At 37.7% G+C, this 16,046-nt stretch overlaps 1 protein-coding gene across 1 annotated transcript in view; it reads right to left on the reverse strand.

Annotated features, from left to right (window-relative positions):
* Nucleotides 1-16,046, reverse strand: part of GABRA5 (gamma-aminobutyric acid type A receptor subunit alpha5) — a 425,627-nt gene that overhangs the window by 131,559 nt on the left and 278,022 nt on the right. The window contains exon 6 of the mRNA XM_073664538.1: nucleotides 11,459-11,541. Within this exon, the coding sequence (XP_073520639.1) occupies nucleotides 11,459-11,541 (83 nt within the window). The remainder of the gene's footprint in view (nucleotides 1-11,458; nucleotides 11,542-16,046) is intronic.

Consider the following 16,046-nt stretch of genomic DNA (forward strand, 5'->3'; position numbering starts at 1 on the left):
AGTGTACAGTCTTTTGAATTTTATTAAAGTGGAAAATCTCTTTAATATTTAGCTAGATGGACTCATTAAAATTGCTCCTTCATAAGCAGCTGTACAATAATTTTTCTGAATATAGCATCTCTCACATATTTTTTTATATTTTAAAATTTTACATGCACAAATGCATAACATATTGAACTCCGATGGCACATCTACACTTTTAATGAGATATATATATACAGTAAGTGATTCCAATTTTCTTATGTTTCCTCTTCTTTAGCCAGATGTCATTAAAATGGTATTTCAGAATTACCATATTTTCCGTTTATTCAGCACTCTCCTCCAGAAAATGTCCACATTCATTGCAACAACATCACATATCACTTCTTTTTATTTCAATACATGTGGCATCATTGTCTAAGCCTCATTGCTTTGTGAAAATAATGAAACCTTTATGAAGAATGGAGAAGATTATAATTTTTTAATGACTACAATAAACTATAGATAGACTCACAAGTTACAAGCTACAAAGTTACAATTTACAAAGATGAAACAAATACATTAAAATAATGTAAGAATTAAGGTATTGTGTATCTGAGTGGGTGAGTAAGAAATTATCACGTAACTATGTAGCTTACCATATACATGTGTGTATGTATGTACACAAGACAGTAATATACTGTATATCACTATTATTTAAGTGATATGTATCACTATTATGTATAGATATATATATATTTTATATACATATATACACAAATACTATATGTATATATAAATATGTATATATATATATATTATATATACTGTATATACTGTATATATAGTATATATTATAAACCACTTAAATACAGTACTGTGCAAAAGCTTTAGGCAGGTGTGGAAAGTGCTACAAAGTAAGAATCGTTTGAAAAGTAGAAGTGTTAATAGTTTATTTTTATTAAATTTACTTATGAATTTATATTTGTTGTGATCACCTTTAGCATTAAACATAATTCTTCTAGATACTTGCACACAGATTTTGAAGGAGCTGTGCTGGGAGGTTGTTACAAACATGTTGGAGAACGATCAACAAATATTCTGTGGATATACATTTGCGCAAATCCTTCTGTCATTTAATTCCAGACAGGGTTGATTATATTGAGATCAGGGCTCTGTGGGGACGATATCATCACTTCCAGGACTTCTTGCTCTTTTGTATTTTAAAGATAGTTCTTAATGACATTGGCTGTCTGTTCGGAGTCATTGTTCTGCTGTAGAATAAATTTGGAGTCAATCAGATGCCTGATTGAAGTCATTGTATGATGGATGTGCTTGTTTTTCACAGCACTGAGGACAACATTAATCCTGACCAAACTCCCAACTCCATTTGCTGAAATGCTGTCCCAAACTGGCAAGGAATATCCACTATGCGTCACTGTTGCTTGCAGACATTCATTATTGTACTGCTCTCCAGCTCGTCAGCGACCAAGCTGCTTCTGTTACAAACATTTCACATTTTTACTCATCAGTCCATAGTTTTCTGCACCCAAGTTCCTATGTTTTTGTGCATAATTGAGTCTTTTGGTCGTGCTTACATGTAGAAGGTATGGCGCTATGGTTCTTGCAATATGACTTAGGATATTAGCCAAATCAGAATCTCAATTTGCAGACACAGTGTTTCGGACTATTGACCCTCATCAGTGCAAAGTATGAGAACTGATTTGGCTAGGTGAGAAGCTTTGGACTGAGGTCAAAGTGGTAACATTTCTCCTTGTGGAGAGGAACATACCAGCTATGGCATGCCAAGGTAAGGAGGCTTATTCGCCGTGCAGTGCTCCTCCTATCCTAAGTCATATTGCATGACTCGTTAAAGGGCCAATCGTGACTTGTAGGATTGCTGCTTCCAATAGGTGGCGCTATAGAGTTCAAGTCCTCCTTCTCTAGAAGAGACAATTTGCATATTAAATTTCCCAGAGGAGCACTACACGGTGAATAAGCCTCCTTACCTTGGCATGCCATAGCTGGTATGTCACTCTACACGAGGAAAAATGTTAGCCCTTAGACCTCAGTCCAAAGCCTCTCACCTAGCCAAATCAGTTCTTATACTTTGCATTGATGAGGGTCAATAGCCACAAATACTGTGTCTGCAAATTGAGATTCTGATTTGGCTATTATCCTAAGTCATATTGCAAGACTTGTTAAAGGGTCAATTGTGACTTGTAGGATTGCTGCTTCCAATAGGTGGCACTATAGAGTTCAAGTCCTCTTTCTCTAGAAGAGACAATTTGCATGTTTACTCAGCATACATCTCTACTCAGCACACATCTGTTCTGAATTCAGATATATGCTCAGTATGAGCTCCCTTGTTACTGTGCGGTATTACTTTCAATGCACAGTTACAGTGCGCTTCCTCTTCGGCTCTAATAAGAAAAGAGTGCACTGTCAGTCCACATTGTAAGGAGCAAACCGATCTTTACTTACCTCCCCAGGCCCAGTGCTGTGTCTCCATTTTTGCTCTAGTTTTTCTTGATCAGCTGCAGGAATGACAGCATGTTTATACCTCTACAGCCAATCACGTGGCTCTACTGACAGCATGAATTCTTGAGCTGTGAACAGTGCTGTCGATATAATGTGGCGGAGGCATAGCACTAGACTAGTCTTAAAGAGGACCTTTCAATAGTTTTTGCATGTTAAACTGGCTAGATCAAGGAATAGTGGCTGCAAAGCTGAGTAAAAAGTCGTTTTTATGTTTTATTTTCTCCTTTTGTTTGCAAGGATATTAGCTTGCATAGTTTATGTTATAATCTATGTTAGACACAAAGAGGTGTTACCAGAGATTTTTCAATGGGGGCATGTACTTCTTCCCTTGCCTGAGGTAGACCAGTCATAAACAGGCAGCAACATGCTGGGGAAATAAGAACACACCCCCACAAAAGCTGTAACACATCATGACAGACAGTCCGATTTCCTCATTAGTCTCACTGCAGTGCTGTGAGTGATTATAAAGTTCCAAGAGTACAGCAGAGCTGAGTTTGATTACTAACACTTCTTCAGCTTTCATCTCATGATAACCAACATGAGGAAAAGGCAGTACAGCAGAGCTGAGCTTTATCTCATTACTTATGCTTCTGGCAGCCTTCCTTTCATAGTGTTGTCAGATCAGCTGTATCCACTCCTCCTACACTGACTGTGAAATGAATTGAAAGGTATATGCAATCAAACTCATGTTTGCTCAGCACATCACACATAGGTTTCATACCCGAAATTTGTTCTGGTCTATTTTGGGGGCGTATTCATTTTTACCCAGTATGTTGTTGCGTGCTTATGACTGGTGAACGTCATGTAAATATCTGGCAATACCCCCTTAGACTTTATATAAATTATAACCTAAGCCTTTACTAGCTAATATCTTAGCAACTATGTTATGTTCAACTAAATTTCATGAATATTAGTTCAAATCTCCAATCAGCATATAACCTTAACCTACTGATTGACAGGGTCTACGTGCTCCAGAGAGTATCTCATCCCTTCACTGAATGCAGCATTACCTTCCAGCTCAGTACATTGTATGGAACCAAGCTGCTGAAATCTTTAGTACCAGTCATAGACACAGCAAAATCTACAGAGCTGTGCCTAGTAAACAATAAAGGATGTGCAATATGGAGCACTTTGACCTATTTAATCAACTAATCAATAAAGAGTCCGGGAGTAAAACTTCCACCCATATTATACTAATGATCCAGTATACTAATGATTCAGTGCTCCCCACGCCAATGGGCGTGGGGAGCACTGAAAATTCATTCTCCTTAATTGCGGCGTACAGTGTCTGCAGCAGCCGCGGCTCCTGCAGCACTCGGTGGTCATTTGTGCCTGATACTAAAGAGCATGAATATTCACCCCCTCTCCAAGCCCATGGGAGTGGAGAGGGGGTGAATATTCATGCTCTTTAATACAGTTCACACGAGGCTGCCTGGCAGCTGCAGGAGCCGCAGCGTGGCTAGTGTGCGTCCGCTATTAAAGAGAGTGAAGTCACTGCTCCCCACACCAATAGTCCTGACGTGGGGAGCAGTGACTATTCTGGCAGCTGATCTCCCTGTGTGAGCATGCATGGCAGTGACGTCATGCGCAGTTCACACAGTGAAATCAGTGCAGGCAGCAGAGCAGGACACAACACTGGAGCAAAGGGAAGAAAAGTGAATGTTTATTTTTTTGTGTGACGGGGATGGAGGTGCCATACATATCAAGATGTGGGGGTGCAATGAATACCAGGATGTGAGGGTGCCATGCCTACAAGAATGTGGGGGTGCCATGCATACCAGGATGTGGGGGTGTAATGCATACCAGGATGTGGGAGTGCCATGCATACCAGGATGAGGGGGGACATGCAAACCAGGATGTGGGATGAGGGGGGCCATGCATACCAGGATGAGGAATGAGAGGTGCCATGCATACCAGGATGAGGGGGGCCTTGCATACCAGGATGAGGGGTGCCATGCATATCAGGATGAAGGGTTCCATATATACCAGGATGAAGGGTGCTAAGCATTCCAGTATGAGGAATGAGGGGGGCCATGCATACCAGGATGAGGGATGTGGGGGTGCCAAGCATACCAGGATGAGGGGGGTGCCATGCATACCAAGATGAGGGATGCCTTACATACCAGGATGAGGGGTCTCATGCATACCAGGATGGGGGTGCCATGCATACCAGGATGAGGCGTGCCATGCATACAAGGATGAGGGGTGCCATGCATACCAGGATGGGGGTGCCATGCATACCAGTATGGGGGTGCCAAGCATACCAGGATGAGGGGTGCCAAGCATACCAGGATGAGGGGTGCCATGCTAACCAGGATGAGGGGTGCCAAGAATACCAGGATGAGGGGTGCAATGCATACCAAGATGAGGGATGAGGGGTGCCATGCATACCAGGATGAGGGATAAGGGGTACTAAAAATGTGTTAGCAACAGACCCCCTCCCCCATAACAGTGCATCATGACCACATTTTTTGCTTACATTTTTCTTATATATTTCTCCTCTAAAACCTAGGTGCGTCTTATGGTCCGGTGTGTCTTAAAGTCGGAAAAATACGGTAACTCTGCATGTCTACTTTTGCACAACTGTGCTTACTAGTCCAATTTAACAACTGTACATTCCACACCCATACTGCAGCCTGTTGCCACATTAGCTTTCAGTACATGTACGTACAATACCTACCTAGCTTTTCTTATTACATCCTTTTTGGCAATGGTTGAAAAATTAGGGTTCAGAAGATTGTCAAAAATTGATTATAGTGTTGCACAAAATGTATGGTAAAAGAAAAACAGGCAACAGAAAAATGATCATACACAAGAAAGGATGACAAAAGACGGGAGTGATTTTCATCCTACAACAGCTTGACAGTATGCCAAAAAGTCTAGAAAGTTAATTGCTGAGAATAGAGGATTTGATCAAATCCTAGTTTGAAGCACTAAATTGTTCTTTTCAAGCGGAAGCCAAGTTATTGCATTAAAAATATTTAATATATTTTATTTCATTTTACAACTTTATCTCTAAAAACAGCATTAGTTTACATGGAAAAATTTTCAAAAATCACAAACTTTTAAATGGTAGTTAAAAATTATTCTTAGCAAGAGCAAGATGCGTACAATGGTTCCTAAATTATCTACTATTATTTCACAGAAAGTGCTACACAATTATCTAGACATTGTCAAATAAACCTCTTTCCTGTGGGGATTTCAAAACATTATTTGTATAAAGGTCACTTGCAATGTCTGTAGTAAATGGCCAGGAAGAATGTAACATTTACATGGTTATTATTTCAAACAATTGCAGAAATACAAGTCGTTCTTAAAGATGAGTTTGTTCATTGTAACATTTATACCAGTTTAGCAGCCTTCAGAAGTGATGCATGAGCACTGCAATGTGTGAACATATGCTGCTCAAGGTCACAACTAAAGAAGTAAGACATAAGTCTGCGAGGTGTTCTTCCTGAAAAATAGTCCTCATAAATAAATACAGATTGTACTCATTAGAATTTCTACAGATTTTGTTTTGGACAGGTGTACTTTTAACCCACTAGAGGTTATTGTGGGGGCCTATCCTCCATCTTCATAGAACAAGTACTTGTGAATTTTCAATTGTGCTAGAAGTTATTTGCAAAACAACTAGAAATAAACCTAAAATACAAGCATGCTAGAAGATTATTTGCAAAGTTTCTTCGTGATTTTGAGATTTATATTACAAAAAAAGTATTTTCCCTGTCATTAATATTTTATACAGAACCCTATTGCAGCCTTTATTGTTTTGATTTTGAGAAATATATCTTTGTATTGTATTATAGAATTTGCATAAGAAAAAAAATGAAAGACATTTTTTGTTGATTTGTTAATTTCTTTATGTAAAGCATCCAAGGGGTAACGTTTCTCCTTGACGAGAGTGACATGTCAAGACTTGCATGCCAAGGTGTGGAGACTCTTAATCTTTGCAATGCTTCTCTGGGAGATTAAATATGCAAAATGTCTCTTTGGAGAGGAAGAGGACTAGAACTCTAGTGCCACCTATTGGAAGTAGCAATCCTAAAAGTCAAAATTGACCCTTTAACGAGCCTTGTCACATGATTTAGGATAAAAGCCAAATTGAGATTCTGGTTTGGCTTTTATCATAAGTCATGTGACAAGGCTCCTTAATGGGTCAATATTGACTTTTAGGTTTGCTTCTTCCAATAGGTGGCGCTAGAGTTCAAGTCCTCTTTCTCTCTGAAGAAACAATTTGCATATTTAATGCAAAGCAAGAAGCCAATGGTTGCACAAGATATCTTTGTGTATATGGCTACACGCACACGTTCAGGATTTGCAGCAGAAAAAGTTGCTGCAAATACTGATGTGCAGACAGGAAAAATGCATTTTTTATGTGTTTTTTTCTTAAAATGGATGAAAAATGCAACAAAAATGCTGAGAGAATTAACATGCTGCAGATATGAAACTGTTTCAAATCTGTGAGGAAAAAATAAGTATAATGTGCATGAAATTTCAGAATTCTCATTCACTTTGTTGGGACAGCAAAATGCTGCATTTTTTGAGGGAAAAATAGACACAGGAAAAACGCAGGACAAACACGGTTAAAATGCAATGTGTGAACATAATCTATTTGTTGTTGACCAGTCATAAGATTATTAGGTCCAATTAACATAAGGAAACCAGAAAACCCAAACAGAAGTCTGGACACTCTAGAGAAACAAAGGGCTAACTGTCACATAAGAGTAAGGCCATGTTCACACATTCAGTATTTAGTCTGCATTTTACATCGGTATTTTTAAGCCAAAACCAGGAGTGGGTGAAAAATACAGAAGTGGTGACGTGTTTCTGATATACTGTACGTTTCCTCTGATTGTTCCACTCCTGGTTTTGGCTTACATATACTGATGTAAAATACTGAACAAATACTGAATGTGTGAATGTCGCCTAATACTAATTTCTAGGTTTTTGTTAATTAGCAGGTTTTTTATTATGGCAATATGGTTGTCTGTACAATAAATAAATTCTAATTTTCTAATTCCTTATTTTGCTTAATTACTGCTAATTTTGCCACATGTCTGTATAGCTGTAAAAACAGCTGATTTCATCAGTGATATGACTTTTAGTTTTCTTTCCAACTTTTCCTGAAATCACATATGGCAGGATGAGATTATCACATATGTACAGTATTATATAATGCACTATTCAGCCAAATTATTATTTAGTCACACTCCAGGTTTATCAGATTGGGAAGCGCTAAAGTGTACAGATTGCTTACAATCATGTAGTAACATGAAAGCTGGATTATTGAAGCAATGAAAATGATCATGTTACAGAGTGGTGCAAGCTTAAAATCTAGTCTGCTCAGGGCTATTTCACCCTTGCAGACTGTGTTTCAACACCCAATGAAATATCACCCCCGCAGAGTAGGTTTTACATTAAAACCACTGGTGTGAAACAGTTTGTCTGGGCAGATATACTTTAGGTTATATGCAGCATGTCACTCAATTTGCTGTCATAGTTCTTGACAACATGCCTAAAATAGCATTCTATGGTAAGATGTCCTACAGCTTCTTTATATTAAGAGTGGATTTAACAGTGGAATTGCATTCAATTTAGGTCTGTCGAAAAATTAAGACCAGAAAGACCCAATCCTTCTATAAGAATATATATATTTTTTATGCAAATCTACAGTTATCATCTCTCTACGCTTTAAGATGTGGTAAGAAGAGAGATAAAACAACACTCTAATAAGATTAATAAGCCCAATTGTATTTATACCTATTCACAGGTACTATGGAAAGCATACTGACCCAATATTATCATGCTTGCCAGTGCATACAATAATTATGTGGACAGATGGTCTGTTTTTCTCTGTTTTTTCACAAAGGAAACAAACATGCGTATAACAAACATGTGTAATTGCAATAATTTTCTGGGAGAAATACTTAATTGAATGATTCCATAATTTTTTCCCTCTGCTTGGTCTGAAAAAAAATACCCTTACTGAGTACCACATTTTTTATCTTGATTTCTTTTAGTGTTTCTTAAAGCACTAAAGTTGCCATTTGAAATTACTTTAGTTTTGTGCCATGTCTGTGATCTGCTTTTTTTCAACAACATTAAACAACTGAATGAACATCCTCCAAGCCCGGTGATTCCATAATTTTTGCCAGGGGTTGTAGTTATTACTAGACTGTTAGATCCAAGGTCTGGCCATAAAATAATGAGAAACCAATGAATATTTATGTGGGCAATCAATTTGGAGAATGGGAAATTCTCCTCAAGAATACAGAGGAGTCATAAGTTGGGTTTAATGCATTCTTTCTGAATTGCTATTAGCCTAACGCAACATTTTAATTGCCACTTGGACTACTAGTCCATACTAGAAAATATAATATTTTGCCCTTAACTCTGTTCTAGAGTTGTTCCCTATACTGCTAATAATATGTGGGTATCATATGCTCTAATGGAAGTAAAACTGAGAAAGTCTCCTGTTGAGAAGGATCTGAGTGTACTTGTAGATCACAATCACTATATAAAGAATTAGTTTTGTCTCATCTGGAATATACAATTAAATGTGGGACACCAAGACATAGAAAGGAAGGTTTGAAGTCAATTAAAGTACAAAGAGCCACAAAGCTTATGAGTAGCACAGAGAATCTTACTTATGAGGAAAGATCTAAGGAACATGTATTTAATGTTGAGAAAGATGTCTAGGGGGAGCATGATTAAAATGTTCAAATATATAAATGGCACATACAAAAAATATGGTCAAAAAGGTTTTCAAAACTCCCACAAGAGACAAGTGAGCATTCCCTTTGTGTGGAAAAAAAAACGTTCCATCTCTAAAAGAGACAAGGTTTCTTTACCATGAGAATTATTAGTCCTTTAAACAGGCTACGTCAAGAGTTGATCACTGTGGGAATAGACAATGGTTTCAAAAAGGACTTGGATGCTTTTTAAGAAGAAAATAACATACCTATGTAGATGTATAAAATTCTAGTTCTAACTGATCGACACTCAATCAGGAGCGAAAAATTAACTATTTTATGGCTGACTGGATAATGCATTATGGTTTTAGTTATTCCCAATTCCATTTATCCTCGGGTTGAATTTGAGGAACAAGTGTCTTTTTTTCAACTGTAGTAATTATGTAAAGATAAAACTATACTGTATCTTCATGTGTGCCTCATACCTGTCTATCATTCTCTTTGTGTAGCTCATTGCTATCATCCTCTGATCTACAGAACTTCTTCCATGTTGCATCCGTATTTTAGCACAGTGTTAAAATGAATGAAAACTATTGGATGCATGCTGATTGTCTTATTAGTATTAGTAAAAGCATATCTAATATATCCATTTGGAATTTATAGCATGAAAAAAAATATGACTGCGGGATCAGACTATACAGGGTTTGTTGTCTGTTAACATTTGGTCACATAAGTTACATAGAAGTTGTATAAAACATTTTAGTGAAGAGGAAGACCTATTGCAAATAACTATTTAATAGTCTAATATTTTAAATGAATTATCACTGTAAAAAAAGTCATGATGTACATAGCCTTGAGTTTTCAGGATTATTTTCTGCATTCTTTGCACATATTGATTGCTTCATATATACATTGTTCTTAAAGGACCTCTTTAGCAATTTTTTATTGCCCCTCTCCATTAGCCATCAGTAATTAAGCTATAGTGTATAGTGTATAGATTAAAATACCCACACAGTGTTGTTGTCTTCTACACAGTTCCAGTCGTCTCCAGCGCCATGTAACCATAGATCTGATTTGACAGCTCAAGGACCATTAGTTCCTTTCCTAATGTAAGCCTATGAGTACCCTGTACTCATCTCATAGATGGAGATTGACAAAGTGACTTCTGGTCCACACTGGAGATGCTGTGTGAGCTGACTGGTCATAGTTTTGGTCACATGATGCAGGAGAGGAATGGAGTAGCACTAGAAATAGCATAATACATAAATAGGTACACAATACCCAGGAACGTAAAGCTTAATTTATTTCCTTACCAGTTTATATGCCATATGGAGAACCTAGAGTGACTGATAGGAGTAAATTTTGCTCTAACAGTCTCAGCATATCAGTGCAAGCTGAGCAAACTGTACACTCACTGTCAAATTTCACTACATCGTACAGCTGATGGCTGTCCCAGCACTTCAACCCTATATGTTTGACTTAATTCCAGGGAACTTTTGCAATAAGAATGGATTGTCAAAATGTGGTCTCAAAGCGTTTTTTCTTTATTTTTAAAGTTAAAGGGGTTGTCCAGCACATCCCTTTCTTGATCAAAATGTTTTGCCCAGATAAAATAAAAAAGCCTATACTCACCTCCAGTGCTGGCGCTGTTCCCGCGGGGTCAGCACTCGTGGTCCCATGGGCTCCTGTGCTGTTGTGACACGTGACGCCGGCGTCCAATCAGCGCTGTCGTCATTGCCCCTGCCTTCGAACAAATAGAACAAGAAAAGGAATTCCGGGCTGCAGCTGAATCTTCTGACTTCTTCTTCATGCTCAATTCGACAGGAGGCAGGGACAGTGACACCAACTCTGATTGGAAGCAGTGTCACAACAAAAACAAGGGAGCCCCGGGTGGAGAGAGTGCGACATCGCCAGCACGCCACGAGAAGTTAGTATAGGCTTTATTATTTTATGGGGGCAAAGCAAGGAGTATGAACATGGGTTGTTCAAGTAGTGGGCAACTTATTTAATGTTTATGGGGCCAGGGTGGGCAAAAACCTGTGTTCCTCCCAGTCTACTGACTTAACATCACATGACAGCTGCAACTTTTAAAATAAGGGAAAACCCCTTTAAATGCGGTAAATTAGCATAACTCACAAATGTATATGTAAAATGCAAAAAACATATATACTTTTATTGTACACACATTATGAATTGTCACTATAGAAAATAAGCAAGGTATAGGAAGTAGGCAAAATGTTTAAATAAAAATTATAAGTATAACTTACAGCTTCCAAATTTTAGTGGGCATGCATGAGCATCCATCGGAAAATCTTCTAGCTGCATGGGGCATTCTGCTGAAATTGTCAATCTGTCCAAATCATTAGGGATAAAAGAAAAACAAAATAAAATTACGCAAAATCCTGCCAGTAGGCATTTAATCATTATACATTTGCTTACGCTTGACAGCTGTGGCACTGGTATATGAAACCTGAGAACTAGCTAAAATGTGCAACAGTATATTATCATCCCTCAAAATATTTTAGGTTTTTCATATAGACAGAAAAAAGCAGATGTGGCAGATTTTACCTGCTAAGTCCCACTGCTGTCAAATTGCATTAAGAAGAGATATTCCAATCTGTCTATCTCTTCATGTAAAGTACAGCCTTTCTTCACATGGCACAATTCCTCAAAGGACAGCTCTCTTATCATTGAGCCAAATGTCTCACTGCTAGCATATTTATATGCTGAGCAACCAAATGCATTTCTTCTGAATTACCTTTAAAACAGAGGCGACCTGCGATTTCCAACAGGAGCACCAAAGGCAAAATAGTAAAGCATGATATATTTCTAATGTACACTTTAATTTGCATGGTTCTAATGAGAAATTGTAAGACATTCAAGGTTGCTATAGAAACTTTTTTTTCCCCACACACTTGAAAGTGATTTATATTTTATTTGATTCTTTGTGAACTTCAAACATATTTAAGCCATTCGTAACATAACTAAAAGACCATCTTTGTACAAGGTAAAATGCTTTAAAAACAGTTTATTTATTATTGAATATAGCGAATAAAATGACAACTTTTAAGAAGAAATTTAGAATTGCAACAATGGGAAAATAAATGATTGGGTAACTTTTTTTCTGCATAAATATTCGGAAACCCATGAAATATGCAACTAAATGTATGCCAGCTTCAACTTGCTTGCCAACATACAGAATAGAAATAATGGAAAAAATAATGCTTAGAATGTAGATTTATTCTGCAAACACTATAACATTATCACAATTTTAGGTTGTTTTATCATTGTGATGCAGTTGAGTCTTTCAACTGAACTGTTGATGCTAGAAGCGTACGAAATATTGGCAGAAGTTCCTATGCCGCCAGGCAGCTCATTTATACCATGATTCAGATCTCTTTACATGCAGATCAGTCACAAGCTCTTAACACACAAAAGACATGTATGAATCTGGCAGCTATAAAAAGTGAATAAGTGGCAGAAGATGCAGTATCTCCATACACGTCTTACTACAATGTAACTCTCCATGTCATGTCCTGGTTTAATGCTCAGAAGTCAGAGATAAAGTTCAGCTACATATTGTCCTTTTAAGTTAAATGCTACTAGATTCCTATCAAAAGATTTGGCTTTGAAGAAAAAGTCGTCATGGCAAAGGTGAACACCAAAGTTAAAGTTTGTACGGAGAAAAAAAAAGAAGCTTCTAAAAATGACATACTGTATATATGCATTTACTAAAAGTTTTTTTTCCAGATTTAGTTCAAATTCTATTTTTCTGCTCCATCACAGAAGTACCAAAATGTTCTTAAAACTGTTTTGGATCTATTGGAGGATCAACACCAATGGCATCCCATTTCATTTCTAACCCCTTCATAACCGGGTTATTTTTCGGGGTTTTTTTTAGTTTTTTCTCCTCTTTTTCCAAGAGCCATAACTTTTAGATTTTTTCCATAAATACAGCCATATGAGGACTTGTTTTTTTGTGGAAAAAGTTGTAATATTGAATGACACCATTCATTATATCATAAAAGAAAAGTAAAAAAATTCCAAGTGCCTTGAAATTGCAAAAAAAGTGCAATTCCACAATTGTTTTTTTTTTAGTTACCATGCTCACTATACGGTAAAACTGACCAGGCAATATGATTTTCCAGGTCAGTGTGAGTTTGCAGATACCAAACATATATAGTTTTTTTGTAGTTAAGTGGTGAAAAAAAATTCAGATATTTGTAAAAAAAAAATTGCTTGTGCTTCCATTTTCTGAGATACATAATGTTTTCATTTTTTGGGACCTGGGGCTGTGTGAGGCCTTTTTTTTGTGCCCTGTGCTAACGTTTTTATTGATATCATTTTGGGGTAGATATACACTGTGTGCAGAATTATTAGGCAAGTTGTATTTTAGAGGATTATTTTTATTATTGATCAACAACTATATTCTCAATCAACCCAAAAGACTCAAATATCCTAGCTTAATATTTTTGGAAGTTGGAGTGGGTTTTTTTTAGATTTGGCTATCTTAGGAGGATATCTGTTTGTGCAGGTAACTATTACTGTGTAGAATTATTAGGCAACTTAATAAAAACCAAATATAATCGCATCTCACTTGTTTATTTTCACCAGGTAAACCAATATCAGTGCACAAATTTAGAAATAAACATTTCTGACATGCAAAAACGAAAACCAAAAAAATTAGTGATCAATATAGCCACCTTTCTTTATGATGACACTCAACAGCCTTCCATCCATAGATTCTGTCAGTTGCTTGATCTGTTTTCGATCAGCATTGCGTGCAGCAGCCACCACAGCCTCCCAGACACTGTTCCGAGAGGTGTACTGTTTTCCCTCCCTGTTGATCTCACATTTTATGATGGACCACAGGTTCTCTATGGGGTTCAGATCAGGTGAACAAGGGGGCCATGTCATTATTTTTTCTTCTTTTAGACCTTTACTGGCCAGCCACGCTGTGGAGTAGTTGGATGCATGTGATGGAGCATTGTCCTGCATGAAAATCATGTTTTTCTTGAACGATACCGACTTCTTTCTGTACCACTGCTTGAAGAAGTTATCTTCCAGAAACTGGCAGTAGGTCTGGGAATTGAGCATCACTCCATCCTCAACCCGAAAAGGTCCCATAAGTTCATCTTTGATGATACCAGCCCATACCAGTACCCCACCTCCACGTTGCTGGCGTCTGAGTCGGAGTGGAGCTCTCTGCCATTTTCTGATCAAGCCTCTGGCCCATCCATCTGGCCCATCAAAAGTCACTCTCATTTCATCAGTCCATAAAACCTTTGAAAAATCAGTCTTAAGTATTTCTTGGCCCATTCTTGACGCTTTATCTTATGTTTCTTGTTCAAAGGTGGTCGTTTTTCAGCTTTCCTTACCTTGGCCATGTCCCTGAGTATCGCACACCTTGAGCTTTTTGATACTCCAGTAACGTTGCAGCTCTGAAATATGGCAAAACTGGTGGCGAATGGCATCTTGGCAGCTTCACGCTTGATTTTTCTCAATTCATGGGCAGTTATTTTGTGCCTGTTTTGGCCAACACGCTTCTTGCGACCCTGTTGGCTATTTGCCATGAAACGCTTGATTGTTCGGTGATCACGCTTCAAAAGTTTGGAAATTTCCAGACTGCTGCATCCCACTGCAAGACATCTCACAATTTTGGACTTTTCAGAGCCCGTCAAATCTCTCTTTTGACCCATTTTGCTAAAGGAAAGGAAGTTTCCTAATAATTAAGCACACCTTATATAGAGTGTTGATGTCATTAGTCAACACCCCTCCTCATTACAGAGATGCACATCACCAGATTTACTTAATTGGTAGTTGGCTCTCAAGCCTACGCAGCTTGGAGTAGGACAACATGTATAAAAGGTATCATGTGATCAAAATACTCATTTGCCTAATAATTCTGCACACAGTGTAATGTTTCGATCCGCTCTTATTGCAATGTTGCGGAAGCTAAAAAAACATGGTATGGCATAAAAATTTCCTTTCTAATTACACCATTTATCAATCAGATTAATCTATTTTATATTTTGATACATCAGACTTTTACGAATGCGGCGATACTATTTTTATTTTTAATCGGGCAAAAGTGGAATGATTTGTACTTTTGTATTTTTTTTACTTTCTTCACATTTTTAAAAACTTTTTTTTCACTGTATACTGTATTTGTTAGTCCCCTTAGGGGACTGAATCAGCGTTTGTCTGATCACATGTATTATACATAGCAGTGCATCAGCACTGTTAGGCATAGCAAAAATCACAGTGACCTATGAACGCCAGCTAAATGCTGGCTTTCACAGGAGAATTGTCATGACAAGCACGGGGATTTCCAGCAGACCGTCAGCAGTCAAGTCAACTCATCGGCACATCGCGATCATGTCATGGTCGCGTAGAATGATGCACCCCCTGCTTGCGTGTCTTAATTGCCACTGTCAGAATTTGACAGCGGCATTTAACATGTTAACAGATGTGGCAGAGTTTACCTGTTAGAGGCAGATGGCTGAATAATTCAGCCATCATCTGCCGGGAAAGATGCAGGCTCAGCGTGTGATCCCGCATCAAAATGAGGGACCCAATATTAACTAAACAGGTTAAATATGTCTGTCAGGTTCCATCATTGCATCCATCATTTTATTGGAAAAATAATGCTACATTTCCCAATGCCAATGTGAACAAAGCGTTGGCTAAATAGGCTTAAAGATGTGAACATTGATAAAGTTACCCTACACAGCTTACTAAGGTTCTTACCCACTCTGCACTCTTGTTTATAAAGTATATATTGTACAATGGAGTCATATAGCAGAGAAGTCAGTCATGTGAGAGAACTTGGAAACTTAATTTCTGTGAAAATTA

This window comes from Phyllobates terribilis, unplaced genomic scaffold, assembly GCF_046119375.1.
Source record: "Phyllobates terribilis strain yellow unplaced genomic scaffold, ASM4611937v1 Scaffold_2__4_contigs__length_985480577, whole genome shotgun sequence".
Taxonomy (NCBI): Eukaryota; Metazoa; Chordata; class Amphibia; order Anura; family Dendrobatidae; genus Phyllobates; species Phyllobates terribilis.